The sequence below is a fragment of the Rhinolophus sinicus genome, chromosome 11 (assembly GCF_057876585.1).
Source record: "Rhinolophus sinicus isolate RSI-liver-muscle chromosome 11, RSI-T2T, whole genome shotgun sequence".
Lineage (NCBI taxonomy): Eukaryota > Metazoa > Chordata > Mammalia > Chiroptera > Rhinolophidae > Rhinolophus > Rhinolophus sinicus.
Window position 1 is genome coordinate 6122626 of NC_142511.1, and position 21640 is coordinate 6144265.

A 21640-nucleotide genomic window follows, 5' to 3' on the forward strand; every position below is an offset into this window, starting at 1 on the left:
TGGTGCAGCGAGCAGGGTGTGGTGTCGGCCAAAACTCTCCGGAAAGTGGTGGAGCAGTTTGTGCGTATGAACACTCAGTCTCAGGAAGACCAGGAGGAGCAGCTGCTGGAGAGCTGGACCCCCGTGGAGGGGTGGGAAGACGTGGACGGTTCGCCAACCAGCACAGGCTGGAGAAAGCAAAGGTCGTTGCGGCCCTGTGGGCTGGGAGGTGCTTGCTGAGGCCCTCTCCTCCAGGTTGGGGAGGACTTGGAGCCCTCGCCCTGCGGAGAGGACACACATTGTGTGCTAATGCACAGCCCTGGAGAATGACTGTGGACTATGGAGAACTGCCTTCCATCCCTAATTTAATGGACCGTTTGACTGTTTGCTTGGGAACATACCATCATGTAGTGGAACTGGCGGATGTTTGCTTTTGTGTCTCGACCAGCCGCTGTTGAGATATGTAAGCACCTTGACTGTGAGCCGCTGTTGTTCCAGCATGATACCCTGAGAGGCTCAGAGAGACTGGCAGTGCTCTGAGAACCCTGGCTGTGTCCAGGAAGTCTGGCTGAGCCCAGAGAGAGTGGCAGTGCCCTGAGAGGCCCTGGCTGTGCCCCGGGAGACTGGTGGTACCCTAAGAAGCCCAGGAAGTCTGGCTGTGCCCAAAAGTACTGGTGGTGCCCTGAGAAACCTTGGCTGTGCCCAAGGAGACTGGCGGTACCCTAAGAAGCCCAGGAAGTCTGGCTGTGCCCAGAAGGACTGGTGGTGCCCTGAGAAACCCAGGCTGTGCCCAGAGAGCCTGGCTGTGTCCAGGATATTGCAGTCACCTCCAGGCTCCTCACACAGGGCCCCTCACAGAAGATGCTTGTCGCGTAGATTGTGAGGCGAGAGCCTGTAGGGGTGGAGTGTGGGGACTGAGCCAGGAGTGCAGTTTCCAGGCTCTCGGCCTCACGTGGAAAGGTGCTGGCTCTGTCCCCACACACATGATTAAATAGTAGGCTGGACAGGGGCGTCTGGTCAGCTCAGTTGGTTAGAGCGCAGTGCTAATAACACCAAGGTCGCCGGTTCAAGGGAACAGCATGGAAAATGGGAGAGCATCTGCTTCCCCTGGAGTCGCCCGCTGACACTCAGCTCTGTCTGATTATTGCCACATACAGGAAGGAGGACCGAGGGTTGGCCGACTTTCTGATTTTTTTCAAGAACAGCTCAAAATCTGGATTTTTTTTTTTAATGTGAACTTTCTGGATATTTATACTTGGCAACTAATTTAAAATTTTTAAAAGAAAACCTATATGTGGGCCAAATTCAGTGTGCCGGCTGGATCCAGACCATGGGCCTACCTCTTGGGACTTCTGTCCCAAACTCACTGGGGAACACAGAGTGCCATGTTTCCCTCGGTCTCTCTGGAATCAGTCGAGGAAGGAGAGAGGCCTACAGGCCCAGGAACAATTGAGACCCGTGCCTTATTTCCCTTAAGATCTCTGAGTCGGCAGCCCTCAGGGCGCGCCGAAGCTTGCCATATACTCCTGCATCCCACGAGTGCAGGGGAAGCAACAGAGTGACAGACCTGAAGAGACCAAACGCTGGAGGAAAGGTCATCTCAGTGTTAGCCAGCTTGGACAGGAGACCCCAGGAGCAGAGGGAGCTCCCCAAAATGAGGTACTGCATGTAACCCCAGAACAAGGCATGAAAAGTGAGCCATATGAATGTCTGAGTTTGAACTCACTTCTCGGGGAGAAGTGGAATCAGGTATTGAATGTCTGTCTCTTCTCCCCATGAGGACAGAAGTCTTGTTTGGCTCACTCACCAACCAGTGCTTGTGGTCAAATTTTATATGAATTATGCAGATGAGAAATGAGCTATAAACTACTAATAAAATGTCACTTGATGCACACAATTTGAAATCATGTACACTACCTTCCCCTGCCCCCAAATTAATAATGCATTAAGAATTGCATAATGTCTAAGCTAGCAGGTCACACAAATTGTAAACACTGGGGACGGTGCTAATTAGAGAAGCAAATCGAGGATGATCGTTTTCAAGCTGGGGCACCTGTGTGGGTCTGTCCCCTCCCCATTTCCGCTCTGCCCCCAGCAGTGCTATGTGGCTCCAGCCTACCCAGGCAGGGACAGAGTACAGCATAGAAGCTACCCACCCACCAACCACCCTCCCCCTGCCACCATCAGTGCAAGGTGTGAGGGAGGGACATAAGAGGAAGGAGCCACCTGATTTCAGGGTCTGGACGTCTCTGACCTCCCAGAAGCAACGTAGTTGTCAGGGTGGGCCCAACAACGGGGACTGATGAGAAACCCACACAATACCCTCAAATCATTTTACAGTTAAATGAATTTTACACGTATCAGAATTCCTTCTCAGTGGTTTTCCTACCACTACAGGGCTACCCACTTACCTATGACGCTGGGGTGGTTGTTATTTTTGGCAGGCTCAGAAGCTTGGACAACCAGCAGCTTGCTTAAATCTGAAGTTCCCTGAACCTACAGGAGAAAAATCCAAAGTAGTCAAAAGAGCCTTCTTTGATCTCTTAGCTGGCTGCTTTCTAACCTTTCCAAAGGAATATAAGAAATAAGCCCAAACCTAGAAATGGGCCTCCAACCTAAGCTCTATCTTTCCCATTTCAAATCCTTTCCAACGTTGCTTCAAAAAGTCTTGGACCAGCACATTATCTCCTTTGCATATCTATAGACACCGGAAAGGAATATTTTCTACACCTGACTTGTATAAGTAGACTAGAAATTCCCAGTTTAGAAACGGGATCCCCTCTGAATTACTTTTACTCCTATACTGACATCCTGGGATTCAGGGCCCAGCCTTCCCATGTGACACGACAGTCTTCTCAAGAGTTTTCACCCACAAAATCTGCCCTCCTAGAATGCAAGTAGCATACAAGAAGCAACTGTAACTATCATTTCTAAATACGTCACATCATCTCATTTAATCCTCACAATAACCTTATGTGGTGACAGCTACTATTACCCTCATCATACTAATGAGGAGTCTGAGGGGCAGAAGGCAGCTTGCCTGCAAGCACACACTTCACGGGCCCAGGGGTCAGGCTTTAAATCCAAATATACCGGACTCCAAACCCTGGTGTCTCAACAAACTAAACTGTGGGTGCTGTTCCTGTCATCCCCGGCCTCCCCCCACCCCATCTTTTAAAGCTAAAGAGATTTTCATTTTCTATTAACAAACAAAAACATTTAAATTTCCACAGCCTCTGAATTGTTGAGCAGTACAAAATTAGAATGTCAAAAAAGGGGGAAATGCACTTTTTAGGAGGTTTACCAACTTCTCCAGGACGGGCATTTTCATTAAATGAATGAGCTTTCCCTCTCCCAAAGAGGAGAAACTTACTACTAGATTAAGGAGATGTCAGCTCTTCTCACGGCCTCTTGGTCTCCCCCACTCCTGGGTTCCACCCTCCCATCCCCTGTGGTCCAATGACAGGTGACCTCCTAGGGACCTTGCCCTCCTAGGGACTTTGCCTCTGCTCTTCCCATCCCCCATTACCTCCTAGGGGTTCACACTTCCTCCTTCCTTACACGGAATGATGAGGCCCAAGGCCCCCTCTCAAGTTGTACCCAGAGCCCCTAATGTGGCAAGAAAGTGACGTGGCCCCCACTCTTATTATTATTCAGTGCATACTTGTACACTTCAGCGCCACACAACATACGGTGTCATCACCTTGGTATGAACTAGGAAAATCGCACCCCATTCTTCCTCTGGGGAGGCACAGCCCCACCCCTTGGCAAGCAGGAAGCAGGCCAATTCCAGACCCCACCTGCCCCTCAGTCATACCTTGTGCAGGCCACAACTGCACAACAGTACACAGAAGCCCTGGGTACATATGGATGGTTTTGTTAAGGGTAGGTGAGAAATGCAGGGTCTTTCCGGGTTGTTTCTCTTTGAGGTGGTCAGTTGGGTGGTCAGTCATTTTGGGGGCACCATGAATCGCAAATGACTTTAGAAATGATCCTCCTTACCTGCTCACAGGTTTTAGGTAAGATGCAAGGTGCGAGATATGGCACCTCTGTCCTCGTATCAATTACACTGCCGTACACAACAATAACGAATTTCATGGTTGTGTTATCGATAGTCATTTCATTGTAGCTTGACAAAGTCGCCACGTAGGCCAGATTGAGCGCTACACACTTCTGAAACTTTAAGTCCTGCAATAAAATTACATTTTTTCCCCGTCTAATTCATAGAAAATGACATATGGCATTAAGAGGAAAGCAAATTCACTGATTTAGCGGAGTTCTTTGAGGGTGTCAAATGGCAAATAAATGGGCCCTGAAAACAACACACAGAATTTATGGAGAGTTCGAAATGGCCTCTGACGAGGCTCTGCACTCAGTTACGCTGTCTGTGTTTGGTGGCCCTGGATGTGGCTGCCCAGCCTGGGCTGTCAGCTGACGTGAGTGCTACATCAGTCATCGCAGGCGCAACGATGCATAGCTTTTACCTAGCAGTAAGCAACTGTCCCAACAGACAAGAGAACAAACAAAGCAAAGAGCCAAACAAAAACATCAGCGGGGTCCTGAGTCGGGGGCATACTTCCTCGAGGCTTAGAATCATGCCGGCTTTAGAGCTGGAAGGGAACAGTTACGGGCTGAATGGTGTCCCCCCACAATTCCTATGCTAAAGTTCTGACCCCCAGTCCCTCGGAATGTGACCTTCCTTGAAAATAGGGTTGTGAAAATACAATTGTTTCAGATGAGGTCACACTGGAGTAGGGTGGGCACCTCATCCAACATGACTGGTGTCCTTATGAAAAAGGGAAATTGAGACACAGACATGCATTCGGGGAGCACTCTGTGGGAAGATGAAGACAGTCATCTACAGGCCAAGGGCGGGGGGCTGGACCCCATTCTCCCCCACAGCCCTCTGGAGGAACCAACCCCGCCAACACATTAATTTCAGATTTCTAGCCTCGAGACCTGAGACAATGGATTTCTGTTGTTTAAGCCCCTCGGTTTGTAGTACTTTGTTACAGCAGCCCCAGCAAACTAATCTAGGAGCTTAGAGTCCATCCAGTGTAGGGATCTTCTGGAAAATGCCCTGACAGGGGCCCTCAGCGCCTTCTGAACATCTCCCCCCACAGGAAGTGCACGGCCACATGACCCAGGTCGTGGACATTGGTCCTTGACAAGCAAATCTAATACTTAATTGCCGAGGGCACCAGCACAGCTGAGGCACCAGAGACACAAGAAAGTTAACAAGCATCTAGAATTTTGCAACCAGAAAAATCTAAAAAGAAGCTATTTCGGTTTTTCAACGCATGTAAGTTGTGAGTTCAATGGCTTGGAGGAGGGGGTGCAGCATAATTTTATTAGTGTGTGTGTGTGGGGTGGGTATCTCAAATGTCTTAACTGGCTAGTTCTTGAATGAAAAAGGACTAGAAGGAAATAAACCAGTGTTCAATAGAGATTCTCTGGAGAGTAAAATGGGGGTTGAAAGTTATTACTGTTTTCTTCTGTTTTGTATCTGTATTTTCTAATTTACATAATGAATATGTGTTGTTTGTGAATTTAAGAAAACGCAAGGACATTCGCCTCATTATTGCATCGAGCCTCACTCTACACAGTAGCAGTTGCCACCCGCTGGTCCTCAGTCTCTCTGAAGTTTCATCCTCGACCCTGAACTTGTCCTGCTTCTCACGAACAGGCAAGGCCAAAAGGAAAGGGAAGAATCTAATCCTCTTCATCTTTCTGCTAGAATTTTTCTGAAAATTATAATTGCCACATAGTAAAAGAAACATGACTGCCTTAGTATGACATGCTAAGTTTTTTGATTTTTTTTAAGATCCAATGTTTTTGAAAGCAATGTTAGCTTCACAGCAAAATGGGAAGGAAAGTTCAGAGATGTCCCCTCTACTTCCTGTCCCCACACATACACGGTGTCCTCATTAGCAGCATCCCCACCAGAGGGCACATTGGTTACAATCAATGAACCTGCATGGACACACCATAATCACCCAACGTCCATAGTTTACCCTAGGGCTCACTCTTGGGTTTGGGCAAACGTACGTGACATGTATCCACCACTGTAGTGTCATACTGAGTATTTTCGCTGTCCTAAAAATCCTGTGTTCCACCTGTTTATTCCTTCTCACTCCACCTCTTAGCGACCACTGATCTTTTTACTGTCACCATAGTTTTGCCTTTTCCAGAATGTCCTAGAGTTGGAATCATACAGTAAGTAGCCTTTTCAGATTGGCTTCTTTCATTCTGTGATATGCATTTAAGGATCCACCATGTCTTTCCATGGCTTGCTAGCTCATTTCTCTTTAGTGCTGAATAACATTGCCTGGATGGACCACAGTTGATTTATCCATTCACCTATTGAAGAGCATTTGAGTTACTTCCAAGTTTGGGCAATTACAAAGAAAGCTGCTATAAACAGCCGTGTGCAAGATTTTGTGTGGACATAAGTTTTCAGCTCCTCTGGGTAAATATCAAGGAGCACGACTGCTGGATTGAATGGCAAGACTATGTTTAGTTTTGTAAAAAACCTCTAAGCTGTCCAAAGTGGCTGTCTCATTCTGCATTCCCACCAGCGATGAGTGAGAGTTCCTGTGGCTCCATAGCCTTGTCAGAACTTGGTGTTGTCAGTGTCTCACTTTCGGCCTTTCTAATAATAATAGGTGTGCAGTGGTGTCTCACTGTTATTTTAATTTGCAATTCCCTGATGACATATGTGGAGCATCTTTTCATATGTTTATTTGCCACTTGCATGTCTTCTATAGTGAGGTATGTGTTAAGATAGATCTTAGGCCCATTTTTCAATTGGGTTGTTTGTTTTCTTCTTGAGTGTTAAGACTTCTTAGTGAATTTTAGATAACAGTCCTTTCTCAGATGTATCTCCTGCAAATATTCTCTCCCGGTCTGTGGCTTGTCTTCTCATTCTCTTGAGACATGCTAATTTTGAAATCCAACATTTATACCCATTTTCTTAATTCAGTGAATATCGTTGAACCTCAGGTCTGTCACTTCCCCAGTTCCTGACTCATAGTAAGGGCTCAAATAATTATTAAATCGGATACAAATATGGGATTGAAAACTGTACAGTCTAAGAACGGACTTGAATCACTGCTTTCTGGAGAGAAAGTTCATAGAAGAGACTCAGTTAACTCAGTAAAGATTTTGAAAAAGCAGGAGATTTATATCAATGTGGGTAGACAGAGTAGAATACAATAAACACCAGCTGAGTGTTCATTAACTCGTTGTAATCAATGCTATGCTTGGTTCTTGGGGATCTACCTATTTAATAGTTTCTGAATCTCCTTTATTTATTTTTAAGAGATGACTGCATGTAGTCTGGGAAAATTGGCTGTAGTAAGAGGATTGACAAACTGTAGGAAGTCAGGATAAGAACGTGGTAAAATTCTAGAATCTCATTTTAGAAGATTGGGCACAATTTTCCTTTCTATCTTTGTCACAAAAATATGAAGTGCATTTTGTAAAAAATACAGTAAATAAAAGTTCACTAATAGTTGAATCATGTAACTTACCTCATCAACGAGAGCTGATTCGAAATACTGGTAGGCAGTTCTGAGAGCAAGCTTTAGCCATATTTTATATTCCAGGGATGGCCAGAAGACATCAAAGCCTTCATATAAATCCTCCAGGGAGATAAAGCAGGCCTGAAATCACAAGGTATCATGCAGCAAGCTTGATTCAGAACTAAATTACAAGGCTGTCAGAAAACAAGATGCCTGTAGATTTAATTTTCATCAAACCTCTTAGAAAAACTGACTATAAAGTCTAATATAATTATGATACTGTGCCATTTAAAGCATTGTATTGTTGGAGAAGTAGTCCGCTATGTGTAAGATAATACAATTTTCAGTGCAATTAAAGCGATAGACTTACGAAGAGGCCAGGAAAATCCATACCAGTCAATAGCTATGATACAGCATACGGCTCATGAACCCAGGACGTAGGAACTAAGCCACATAAAGTTATCTCTTTTCACTGACACAGTAGGTAAAGTGGGGCTCATGTACAGTATTTGTTCCCAGAGGCAAACTGCTTGCCTGAATGAAGACTGCATTTTTAGAATTCAAACTAAATGAACTTCAGTGAATTAAACTCAAGCCTCGCGACTGAATTCATATGCCTTCTGTCCTCTTCCAGAAACGAAATGCTATGAAACTGATAAAGCGACATCCCCTCTGTTCCACACACGACTACGACTGGTCCCTGCTCTCTTGCATCTAAAAGTCCCAAAGGCTGGAGAATTCTTTGTAAGCAGGAACAGTGGCTTATTTCTATTGGGATCCCCCACAGCTGGTGGAATACCATGCCACTTACTCGTTGAACCGATAACTTCTTACTTAGCAAATGAAAAGTAGAAGAAAGGGAGTTTAAAAACAAGTATTCTTTAAAAACACTGCTCTTGTAATGGTGACCATTTACAGGGCGCCTATACATGCCAGGCACTGTCCATAGGTATTTTCCTAATCTTCACAGCATCAAAAGTTAGATATTCTCTCTTTTAAGGTTAAAACTATCTTGCTGTTGATCCCGCACCAAGGATGTGAGACACAAAATCTGCCCTCTCGGCTGGTAGGGTGACTAAATTAGAGATCAGAATCCAGAGGGAATCCAGAGGAAGAAAACATGCTGGCATTCCTTCTTTACTGAGGGAGCGTTAACTAATAACCCACAATACAGAGGGAACCAGTTTCTTACCTGTAAAATGGTTTCACAGGTGGCGGTATATTCATTTTCTCGTTTAAGAAGACAGCTCAACTCTCCAATTATGTCCCCACAAGTATAGTAGTCTGTAAACTTGGTAACGGATTCTCTGTCAGACCTAAGGTTGCTGTCTATCCCAAAGGTAGGAGATGAACCATGTACCTGCAAAGGGACAAACGTATGCAAAGAGAAATCCACAATTAAAACCCTTGACTAAACCAGAGGAGTTTCCACACTTTCTTGCAATTATTACGATGGAAAGAAAAGACTCGTTATGAATCCATTCAGGTGTAAATTAGGCTTCACAAAAATCATGGTTTCTCTCACATTTCAACTCTCCAAGGCAAGGAACGTTTCCAATCTTCAGCTTTAGAGATGGCCCCTAGTTACAGCTTTCTACTTATACTTTCCTTATAAAAAAATCCCACCAAAAGTAGTAATTGTAATCTGCAAGTAAAATAATCCTCCTTTCTGAGTCTATTAGATATTCTCATCATAACAGGCTAGTAGTACCTCGGGTGAAAAATAAAACAAAAAACTTTTGCTTACATGGAGGCATAAATCAGACATCATGAATTAATACACCTCCAAACCAAGCCGTGATTTCAGTAAAAGCCTTGTCTCCATTTAAGATGCTTAAGAATAGTTACCACGAGACAGCAACAGACAACGTTTTTAGGGTGAACCCATGATGGTTGAGTTAAGGATTGCAGAATTTTCCAGAAAGTTTAGCTGTAAACATCAAAGAGGAAAGCTATTGTTCAAGACACCGGAAACAGAACCAAGGGTCACTGAAGAAGTTGCTGTGAAAAGTGTTCCTTCTCCTGGTGATTACTATTCAAACTTTTGAGGCATTCATGCTTCCAAAGGACTTGGACATTTTTAAATTTAATTTTGAAGGCAGTTCAAAGGCCCTTTGGACGATAAAGAAGGTCTCTGCTTTTTATAAACCAAGTTAAGACAGCATCTGTGGCAGGCAGAATTCTAAAGAATGCTTTCCAAGATTCCTATCTCTTTGTTATTCAAACAGACACTAACCTAAGTACTGCTGTGAAGGGATTTTGCAGATGGAATTAAGGTCACTAGGCAGCTAATCTTAAAGAGATGATTCTGGATTATCCTGGGGAACCCAGTGTAATCACATGAGCCCTCCACAGTAGAAAAGGAAGCAGAGTCAGTTAGAAAGACGCCATATTGTAAGGACTGAATGTGCCTTGGCTCTGAGATGTGAGTGCCAGCATACAATGACCAAAGAGGACCTCCGGGAGCTAAAAATGGGTCCCAAGTGACGTCTGTCCTAAAGCGGGAAGGAACTGGATTCTACCAACAACTTCAGTGAGCGTGGAAATGGTTTCCATCCCCAGAGTTTCCCGCAGGGAACACTGCCCTATTGATACTTTGATTTTTGGCCTTGTAAGACTCAAGCAGAGAAACTAGCTAAATCCATCGGACTTCTGAACTACAGAGTGTGAGATGATAAATCTCAGCTGCTAAACTTGTGGTGATTTGCCATGGCTTTTATAGAACAGTAATATAACACTTTCAGCTGAAATATCACTGGACTTATGTTTTAAGAAGACTTCGTAGCCCAGTCTTTGCAGGAAAATTCTCCAAAGGAAGCCGTATGTGGCCACTTTCAAGCGTTTGATTTGACATCCACAATAAATACTGATAGTGGTATATTTTTGTTATGAATCTAATGGGAACACAGCACAATGGCTCAGCACATGGATTCTAATGGAAGCGCATGAAATAATGGCTAAGAACATGGATGCTGGAGGCAGGTCCCATGGGTTCAAAGCCCTCCTTGACCTCTTCCTATGTGCCCTAGCAGGACAAGTGAATTGATTTCTCTGTGCATCAATTTTCTCAGGTGCACAATAAGGTTGTTATAAGGATTAAATGTCATAACATGTTGCCATTCTTGGCCACCCTTTTAAAAATTATGACCAACCTCTTCATGTCTCCATCACCTCTAACATACTATCTATTTAACTGATTTAGTTTGTTCATTGTCCCAGCTCCTTCTATGCCTCTACCAGAAAGTAAACTGTAAGAAAGCAGGGATTTTTTGTCTGTTTTGTCAATTCTGTGCTTCAATTGAACAGTGCCTGCTGCACGGTAGTAATTACTTGTTGAATGAATAGAAGAAAAGTACCAGACACTTAATAAGTGCTGTACATGTGTTACAGCAGTGTATCTTTATTATAATAGTTTCTTTCCATAATCAATTTTGGTGTTTTTAAAGTCTGAAATACTCATTCCAAAATATAGAAAGCCAAATATATTATTTTCATTAGAATGAGGGTTTGTCGCTTGTAACCGTCATCGAGGATCTGGGAATTTTTTGGGTCAGAACTGGGGCTCACCCATGTATTATTCAGGTACCGTGTTTCCCCGAAAATAAGACCTAGCCAGACAATGAGCTCTACTGCATCTTTTGGAGCAAAAATTAATATAAGACCCGGTCTTATTTTACTATAAGATAAGACCCAGTCTTATTTTACTATAAGACTGGGTAATATATAATATAATATAATATAATATAATATAATATAATATACCAGGTCTTATATTAATTTTTGCTCCAAAAGACGCATTAGAGCTGATGGTCCGGCTAGGTCTTATTTTCAGGGAAACATGGTATCAGTCAGATTAAAAGTTGTATTTTTGATTCTTATCCTATTCGACCTCTGAGAGGATGTGACATTGTGGTCTGTTCTCTCATTCTTGACTCTCATTTTCTTTAAGTGAGTGACTCAGCCATTCCAAGTATTGGGTTCCTTAGTCGAACATCATGGAAAAGACTGCTTCCTCCCAGGGTTTCTGTGAGGGCTAAGTAATGACTCTGAACGCATTTTGTAAAACGGAAAGGACCTTTCAGACATTAGGTATTATCATCACCTCTCTGCAGTAATGTTCACTCTGACAGAAATAGTTTCATTTGGAAAAGAGATTGTTAAAAATTGGAAACTTTCTTGGTTCCTAAATTTCTCCTATGTTACAGTCACATATTTCAAAATACATTTTCAGTAAAGAATAAATAGTTCCTTACAATTGCCATTCCCGAAATAATTAAGTAGATTCCTTGCGGCATTTCACCTTCTTTACAAATGATTTCTCCATAGTCAAAATAGGCAAGTTTAGCTCTTTGCTGAAAGAAGAAAAAAAGATAGGGAAAGAAAAGTCAACTGAAAAGCATCATAGTCTACTTTTCTAAATAGAAATAAGATCTAAAGGGAAAATGGCTTTCAGGTAGCATAAAAACACAAACTATATTCTGAGGTTTGCTAATGAATTATCACCTGCTGACATACCTCATTAACCTTTAGAAAGGAACGGACAAGCAAGCAAACTGTAGACTTCATGATTTCTACCCAGTGACTGATAGAAACACCCGGTAAATGATACGTTGGGAGGATGTTTACAATAAACTGAGATAATTCTGACAAAAGAGATGGGAACGGGATGTTCTGGAAAGATCCAGAAAGGCCACAGGACTGTGTCTTGGGTGTCAAGGGAAGACTTTACAGAGGAAAGAACAGCTCGGCTGAGACCGGGAGGAAGAGTAACAGCCCAAGTATGATGAGCTGACGTGGCCGTGAGGAGGAGGAGGAAAGCTGATGGGCCCAGGCCGTAGCGGATAGTTTGGAAAAGCGATCTCAAAGATAACACGAAGAAAACACTACTATGGCATAAGGGGAACCAGATATTCACAGCTCGATAGAACCCCACTATGATTGCTCTTTCTAGAAAATAAGAAAAATGTCCTTATTATGGTCAGACAGATGCTTTAGATATCTACAGGCCTGGATCACAAGGTATACTACAACCAAAATGTGACAAAGTAACTGCCATTCTTGGTCAGGTTTCCTGATTCTAAACATTTAACAGGTTTTAACAGGTTGATGAAAAAGTTGTAAACCTTATCATTCATACAATAGCCCTTTAATACTGAAACCACACACTGGTGGTCCATGGGTCACATCCAGTCCACAGACGTATTTTGTTTGACCTGCACAGTATTTTTAAATTTTTGAATTGGTTGCCAAATGTTAAACATTTGGAAATTTCACATAAATATTCAGATTTATGCCTTCTCTTAAAAAAAAAATCTGGGGGCTGGCCCGGTGGCTCAGGTGGTTAGAGCTCCATGCTCCTAACTCCGAAAGCTGCCGGTTCGATTCCCACATGGGCCAGTGGGCTCTCAACCACAAGGTTGCCAGTTCAATCCCTCGAGTCCCGCAAGGGATGGTGGGCTCCCTGCAACTAAGATTGAACACAGCACCATGAGCTGAGCTGAGCTGCCTCCTGGATGGCTCAGTTGGTTGGAGCGCGTCCTCATAACCACAAGGGTGCCGGTTCGACTCCCACAAGGGATGGTGGGCTGTGCCCCCTGCAACTAGAAAACCAGCAACTGGACCTGGAGCTGAGTTGCGCCCTCCACAACTAAGACTGAAAGGACAACAACTTGAAGCTGAATGGCACCTTCCACAACTAAGATCGAAAGCACAACAACTTGACTTGGAAAAGTCCTGGAAGTACACACTGTTTCCCAATAAAGTCCTGTACCCCTTCCCCAATAAAATAAAAAAAAATCTGACCTCTACATTATTAAATCTAATAGTCAATTTCCAGTCTTCATCTTATGTGATCTCTCAGCCTCATTTCACTTAGTTGATCAGTTTCTCCTTTTTGAAACTCTTTCTTTACTTGGCTTCTCGGACATCACTCTTAGTTTTCGACAGCATAAAGTACGATGGGACGGATTGGTACAATTAGGTCACACAGACAGCTCATCCTAAGCAGACAAGCCATTGTGAAAAACTATCTCTGCCCTTTAGGCTCAAAATAAAATCTACCCGTCTGGGTTTTGCTGGGCCTCTGTTTTGACTTACCCTTTACTGACCGTTAAGGGATTTCTTGCTTTGGATATGTTTTCTTGTTAAATCTTGCATTAGGGAGTGGAAAATAATTATCATCAAACCTGAGCCAGAATAGAAGACAGAAACTTTACCTTGAAGAACTCAATGAGAACATCTTTATTTTGCAGCCAAACAATATTATGAAGATATTTGTCAGGAGTAGGAGGTGGGATTTCCATTGGAAAGTTATTCAGTGCTTTAATTTTTGCAAGAAGTACCTAAAAACAATCAAAATAATAGTGATCAGCCTGTAACAGAAAAGGAACATTAGGTAAAAACTAAGGAAATCTAAATGAACTACTGTATACAGATTTAACCTTGATTGCTGACTCTGAGCTTCTCTCACCTAATTTAAATTATACTCTAATTTTTTTGGTCTCTATTCTCCCCTTATCACTATTTTCACTGATACATCTCATATTCAATTTATCATCTTTATAATCCAATTAACACTTATATTCTACTGTCATGCAGGGACTCTGGTCCCGCTCCCCGCATAAGAACGCAGGACATGGTGAGGCCAAAAAGGAACAACACAGAGCCATAGATAGGGGAGTCACACCACTGTATTCTCGCTGGCGGCTGGGTTGGAGACACAGGCAGCAGGAGCCACATGGTCCACAATCCACTGTCCGCTTCTCTGCCAACCAACCCACTCCTTGCTAACTGCAATCCGCCACCTGCTTCCGGCAACCAACCTGCTAGCTCCAACCCGAGCTTGCTAGCTTAGCCACGGCAGTTATATCCGTGGCCAATGGCTAACTGGTTAACGCTGATGGCCAACTAGTTACAGCTCATAGCCACCTACTACCCGAGCCAGTGCCTTTCCACCTGAGGCCGAGAGCCTGGAAACTGCTCTCTGGGACGCTGTCCCCACAACTACCCTGCTTTAATCTCAAATCATCTAAAATTCACGGTATGACTTACTGCCATGTTCTCTCAAATCTTTTTCATGCTTATGATGGGCTTCCCTAAACCCTTCTAATTTTGGAGGATACGATTTCAGTTTTGTGGGCTCTGAAAAGCCTTCTCTGGCTTCTCCCACCAGGCAAGAGACAATCACTTATCTGCCTCATCCCCATGCCATCTCCTACAGGTAAGCCTTATGGAACGCGTTACCTTGTAGTATCGTTATTTTCTTATGTGTCTCACCCTCCATATTATGTGACTTTTGTTGATTGGATGAATAAATGACTAAATGAAAGAATGGGAAAGAGCTCATGGACTTGGAGGCAATGTTGTATTCATTAATTACCCTCATCTCAGGAGTCCACACCACATAGTAAGTATCCAAGACATATTTTCTTAAATTGAATAGACTTATCTAGCTCTTTATGACTTGCAATTGATCATTATATCTCTTTGGCTGACAATTAAACAATTAATAGACATTCAATTAGTAACTGTTGAATGACTGTTTACCCATTACCTTTCTAAACAAACCTATAGGAAAAAAATAAGTCTCTCTCCTCATAAGGGCTATTATGTAAATATTTATTTTAATGAATGGGCATCCAGCATTCAATTGAATCTTATAGAGCCTTAAAAGTGATAAATGAAAAAAAAGAAAATACAAAACACAATGTGTTTAGCTTGAGGAATGCTCTAAAGTAGCCCTTCTCTTCCCTCTCACACACACAAAGGAGAAATCACATTACCTATTTAGTCCCCTGCCATGATGTTATAGAGACCATACATAGAGCCATAAAGGGACAAGCTGGCTTGTCCCATACCCACTTCCCTTCTGGGGCCATCGAGGAGGGACTATATCCAGTGCATGGTGGTCTATGGCTGGGAGTGGCCGGTAACAAGGAAAAGCATGTGACATCCAGGAGAAGCTTATCAGTGGGTAAAACTTCCATTTCTGTGCTTTATGCTAAGAAGCAGACAGACCCTTGTATAAGATGGAAAGAACATTCTTGGTTGCACAAACACACAGTCTAGATGGTAAATGTGATCGAGTGCTAGGATTAAACATTAAACATTTTTTTCTTCTGGCTTACATTCCTAAGTTTTTTCTTTTTTTGAAAATATATTTATAACTTTTAAACAGTCCATTGAGCAGCTAACTGATTAGGGTGTCTTCCCTGTGCCTCTCTTCTCGGAAATGCCTATACCCCTCCCCCCCACACACACACTGGTCCCCTCCCTACCATGTTAACATTATATGACTCCCACCTCCCTTGACACAGCTGTTGGGACCGGGCAGAATATCCTACGAGTTGATAGAGAAGCAAAAAAAAAAAAAAAAAAAAAAAAAAATCTAGTGAGTTTGTAGAGAGAACCAAAAGAAGATGGCACAGAAGGCAAGCCTGATAGGAACTGGAGAATCTGGAAAAAACCTGGGTCCTTGTTCAAGTGCCACCCCCCCCCCAAGGCCTGGCCACGTGGTCTGGGGACCATGGGTTCTGTAAGGTACTCTGTGTCCATACAATAAGTCCCCCAACCCCATTTCTCTGCTAAATCTAGACCAGGCAAGTTTCTGTTATGAACCAAGAACGGAGTTTTGACATGGAGGACACCAGGTAGCACTGACAAAGGCTATAGGCAAACTAGACTTGACACTGAGGTTAATCACTCATTGTCCCATCTTCTCCATTCATTATACTCTGCCACAGTAACAGTGCAGGCTGAGGGGCCAGGCTGGTGGAATCGAGCAATACGGGAAATTGCTTTGTTACCTTATTCATCTCGATGCCCTCATGGTCATCAATAATGCCTCTTGACCAAAGGAAGGTGAGGTTTTTCAGAGCTTTAGCAATCACGTTCCGGATTGCCTGCTTGGTCTTCAAGGCAATGAGAACATTGCGACCCTCATGCTCGATGAGTCCTGAACAAACAAAGCTATCAGCAAGCAAACAACGCAATAACCACAACGATAACAAATATTTGTATAATACTTCGTAATCTCCAAAGCAGTTATGCAATATCCTTTTGTTTCTGTTTCATAAGGAACTTGTGAGGTCAGTATGACCAGTTCTTTTTATGTCCATCTTATGGATGAGAAAGGTGAAAACTGGCTTCCTCCCCCAGCTAGGAGAGAGTCACTCTCTCTGCCATATTTCCATGCCACTCCTACCTAGTGTCTCCATCACGGAACTCATTACCCAGCAGTATCATTATTTTTACTTGTCTCATCGTCCATATTATACAATTTTTGTTGTGTAGATGAAGAAATGACTTAATGAAAGAGCCCCTGGACTTTGGCTGGTGGGTCTGAGATCAAATCCCATATTTTTCCCTCCTTCATGAATATGAGAGATCACGGACGGGACTGGGAGTCAAGGCTAAAACTGCATCTGTTTCATCTTTGTAATCCCAACACGGAGGACAGTGCCTTGCATCTGGAAGGGATTCAGTCTTTTTTTTTTTTTTTAACTGAAATGAGATGACCAGTACAATGCAGGTGACCATCATCAAGAGCATAGACTGTAGTGTCAGACACTGCGATCTGTCTGGCTCACCGCTTACTGGCCACACGACCTCAGGCAAGTTCAACTTTCTAAACTTCAGCTTCCTCTTCTATAAATGAAGATGGTAATAGTACACGTCTCATCGAGTAATTATAAGCATGAAGCGAGATAATGTACAGAAAGCTGTTAACACAGTTCCTGACGTAACCAGTAGTCAGTATTCAGGGGCAGTAACCACGTGGGAACAGGCACTCCCTTTTACAGGGCTGAGTCAAGAAAACTTTGTCATATTCCATACTAATCTGAGGTCGTGTAAGCCAGCAGCTCCTAAGGCCCTAATCTTTAAAAGCACAGAAATAAAAATCTGCCTGTATGTGAATGACAACAATGGATCCTGGGTTTTCTGAGACAGTGCCAAAATATTCTGACCAATTGTCTCCAAAGTTAAAATTTCATTCGTTAGACCGTGTTCTTTCTATTTTGATTTGGAAAGTAGGATCCTCATAAATCCATATGGCATCTGATAATGTGAATGCAAAGTGGCTTTTCTTCGTTTCGTTTATAATAGTTTCCATTTGATTAAAGGTCCACAACACGCCAGGCTCTCTACCGGACACTTTTCACACACTGAAAGCCTGGCCCACAACCGCCTCAGGAGGCAAGCAGACCCAAGAAGCTTTATATAAAACCCTAGGGCTCGTGCAGTGTCCTCAAACTCAAGCAGAGTGACTACAGATGCTCAAGAAACCACATCCCTTTGCAAACAAAATAAAACAAAACGAAACAAAACGAAAAGCATTCTTTGGGAATCTTCGCATGTCTTTTTTTTACAGCCTTAAGGAATGTGAGCCTGCCACCTCAATGCACTTTCCACACTCATTCTTTTCTCTGTGATCCCACAGAACTAATAGAACTTTCTGCAGTTGTCTACTAATTTGCTCTTTTCCTCCTCAAGGCATGTGCATACCTATCCCGTTCCATGTATTCAATAAAATACTTGCTGGGTAAGTAAATGAATGGATGAATGATTGAATGAAAGCATGAACTTGTCTTCACATGTGGTTAAATTACGATATGGTGGGTCTTAGAGCAAATTAAGCCGGAAACGTCGGCAGAGGCAAACATGACAAAACTGAAACTGTCCTAACTTCGGGCACAGCATGAGAAGGCAGGGTTCTTTGGGAAAGACAATAATGCTGGGGAAAAGGGAAGGCAGCAGAAGAGGAAGATCAAATAAATATGAGATGGACTGACTCCATAAAAAAAGGCCTAGGCATGAGTCCAGACGAGCTGAGCAGGGCTGCTGAGGATGGGACATTGTAGATGTCACTCATTCATAGGGTCACCAGGAGTCGAAGCTGAGTCAACAGCACGTCACACACACACACACACACACACACACACACACACACACGAGGTGTGACTTCAGGAAACCAGACACTCCAGTGACCTACCTAGCTCTTTGACAGCATCTCGTTTGTTGATTTCCAAGATTTTATATAATTTCTGTGAGAAGTTAAGAAAAACAGTTTATTACCCCAAGTGCACTTCTGTCTTTGAAATCTGAGGGAAACATAAGTACAGTAGTAGAAATTTCACTTCATTTGTGATTTGGGGAGCTATTTGGTTCAATTCTCCCCTCTGTGTCCATTGTGCTGGGACCTCTCAGAAAACACTGTGTGCGCTCCACTGCGCACCAGGGACAATTCTCATAGATGGTGTCAGTTAGTTCACGTTTCCTACTGAGAACTCCTGACACAACTGAAGAAACAGCTCCATTTCAGGCTCTTCATGGGGCTTATTCTCTAGTTTTGAGTCTTTCAGGAGCCAACAGCCCTGGGACCAAATAATGACAGTTCCCTAGGACTGTTAGGCACAGGGGATTGAAATTCTGCACCCATATAATGGCACAGCATAGTGCTATGTACAGGGAACAAATGGTTTGTTATCTACAGTTGAAGTAGCTTTTGGTTTAGAAAAATCGTATATAATAAATCCCTCATTTTGAGTATCAGAGCTCATTTATTAAATTATTTCTTCTCACTCGATAACATTAAATCAATATCGGGAAGGTGTCAGATGGTTAGACTGCACACAGCACCCACATACCGTGGTCCAATCCTGCTTGCCTAGCTGCATAGAGAGCAGCTAAGCCCCTTCATACCAAACTGGACCCATAGCAAACTCTGTAAAACTGCACAAGAGAGCGTAGGAACTAACTTCCGCCTACGAAGGGAATAGTATAATCGTGAAAGCCTGGACATATACGTGACTTGTCTAAAGATAAGCTGCCACCAGCCAGTTTTGTGAACCATGTCACTTTCAGAATAAACACAAGTTTGATATCTAAACACATTTCAAAAAGCCACTTAAATCTTTATTGAAGTCTCCTCTAAAAAGGCCAAAGGGAAATATGTTTCATTTCTTACACTTCGAGACAACTGCCCCCAAATCTCTATGCTGGCTCCTAAACTTCTCAAAACACATTCTTAATTGCTCCCACTGGCTCTTGTTTTTCTTTTCTTCCTGTTTCTGAAATTTTTTCTCCTATAAATAGCTCGATGTTCTTTCTAATATAGATCAATCTAGAATTTCCATAGCTGTTTTAATTTCCTTCTCCAATATTCAAAGCAAATCAGCAGGATAGAATTCTCTTGCACATTAATATTTGACCCAATGATCAACACTTCTTTGATAAATCTAGATAACATTCCTCTAGCCTATCTTCAAAGATATCATGAAAGGTGTAATATACCTTCCTAAAATTCAGCTATACTCTTCCTAGAGTGGTCCCTGATTATAAGAGAAAATCTTAAATGTTAAAGACATTTAACAATATATCTTTTAGAAATTAAGAGATTCAGATAGGTATCTTCACAGCTTCTTCATCTTTCCTGAATTTAATAAGGAAAGAGCCTCCCTTTCTTGGCTGAGGGCCCAAGGTAACGAACAGTCATCATAAAATTAGGAATCACAAACAGAAAGCATAAATTGCCCACCCCTGACTTTATGACACAATCATTAGATCTCTAACTTTAGTAACTAGGATGTAAATTTATTGTCATATTAAAAATCAGGAGTCTCACACGGGCTGAGAAAATACCCTTCAGCTATGATACTGTTCAATTTAGACCCTTATCTGCACATATGAAAATATAACCAAAAATCACCAAACATGGGGCAGAAAAAACAGAAGGAAAGACAAGAACTAAATGCAACAAATAGAAGAATGAACCTGAAGAAAACATAATTAATACAAGAAACACATATTTTTAAAATAAATATATTCAAGAGAATAGCACATCAAAAAAAAAGTTGCTATGGAAAAGAAAAGAAGCAATCCCAGTTCAAAAAAATCACAAGTGTCGAAAAAAGAAAATTTAATAGATGGGTTGAATATCAGAATGGACACAGCTAAAGGCTGGATTAGTGACTTGGAAAATCAAGTTAAGAGGTTCTCATTGCAAAGAAGAAATAGCTGAAAGTTATGACAAAAAATTGAAATAGACTAAATCCAGAAAATCAAAAATCTGTTTAAAATGGTTCCAAAAGAAGAAAAGAGAAACAACAGAGGAGAGGAAATAATCAAGGAAGTAATGGAAGAAGATGGCAATCTTCAGTAAAAGGCACCACCGAGGGCTGCATGAGATAAATTTATTTTTTAATCAAACCTAGACACATCCTGGTGAAATTTCAGAACTCCAAGGATAAAGAGAAAACCCTAAAAACCTCTAAAGAGAGAGGGGGAAAAGTCACGTACAAAAGCAAAAATAAAATCAGACGTATCGACAATGCTGGAGACAGAGGGGCAATGCATTTAAGAAAATGGTTTTGGAACATCGACCTATTAATTATGAGAGCAAAATAGATTTCTGTACATATTCAGTCCACACATGCTATGGAAAAAAATGACTATGGACATAATCCAGCATAATATACAGGAAAGTGAAAGGAGGCTCACACAGAACTCTTTCCAGAAAGAGTGGCTGAGGAATAAAACCTAAAGGAAGAGAAAGAAGGTTTAAAAAAAAAAAAAAATTAATCCATTTGACTGTTTCATTTAGAAGCATCTCTTTCAAGAAGTGAATGTTTAATGACATTGGAACACACTTCCTTTGTTATGGATTGAATCAAATGATAGGTTCTACAGTGAAGAATATTTATAAAATTATAACACAGTACAGTTGTGTTTTGGTTTTCCGTGTATAGAGTCATCTACTGAAAAGAATGAACATATTTATACTTACAGGATAGAAGGCACATGTTATAAACCTTTTCCCTGCAAAAATAATAGCTCCAAAATTTTAAGAGGGAGAGGAAAAGAAAAGGGGAAAGGAGAGGAATGTTCTAATCTCCTTATACTTCATGGCAGGGAGTACATAAAAGTTGTTTAGAAATAACAAACCGAGAATTAAATCCGCATGCATATTATTTAAATTAAGGGGAATTTAACACAGGAATGGTGACTATAAGGCTGTCTCTGGGAAGGGGTACAGTGGAGGGTCATTATATTACTTTCAAGTTGTAAAATTTGTCATCATTTTCTACCATCTTTTCTGTGTTCTCTCCTCCCCCCATACATATACTGTATATACCAGGGGT

General features: G+C 42.2%; 1 protein-coding gene across 1 annotated transcript in view; it reads right to left on the bottom strand.

The window, feature by feature from the left end:
* SLC9C2 (solute carrier family 9 member C2 (putative)) overlaps window positions 1-21640 on the bottom strand; it is a 63567-nt gene that overhangs the window by 4761 nt on the left and 37166 nt on the right. Inside the window, exons 19-26 of the mRNA XM_074322251.2 lie at window positions 18493-18544; window positions 16307-16455; window positions 13718-13843; window positions 11756-11854; window positions 8695-8862; window positions 7512-7643; window positions 3982-4167; window positions 2391-2475 (exon numbers count right to left, since the gene is read on the bottom strand). Of these exons, the coding sequence (XP_074178352.2) occupies window positions 2391-2475; window positions 3982-4167; window positions 7512-7643; window positions 8695-8862; window positions 11756-11854; window positions 13718-13843; window positions 16307-16455; window positions 18493-18544 (997 nt within the window). The remainder of the gene's footprint in view (window positions 1-2390; window positions 2476-3981; window positions 4168-7511; window positions 7644-8694; window positions 8863-11755; window positions 11855-13717; window positions 13844-16306; window positions 16456-18492; window positions 18545-21640) is intronic.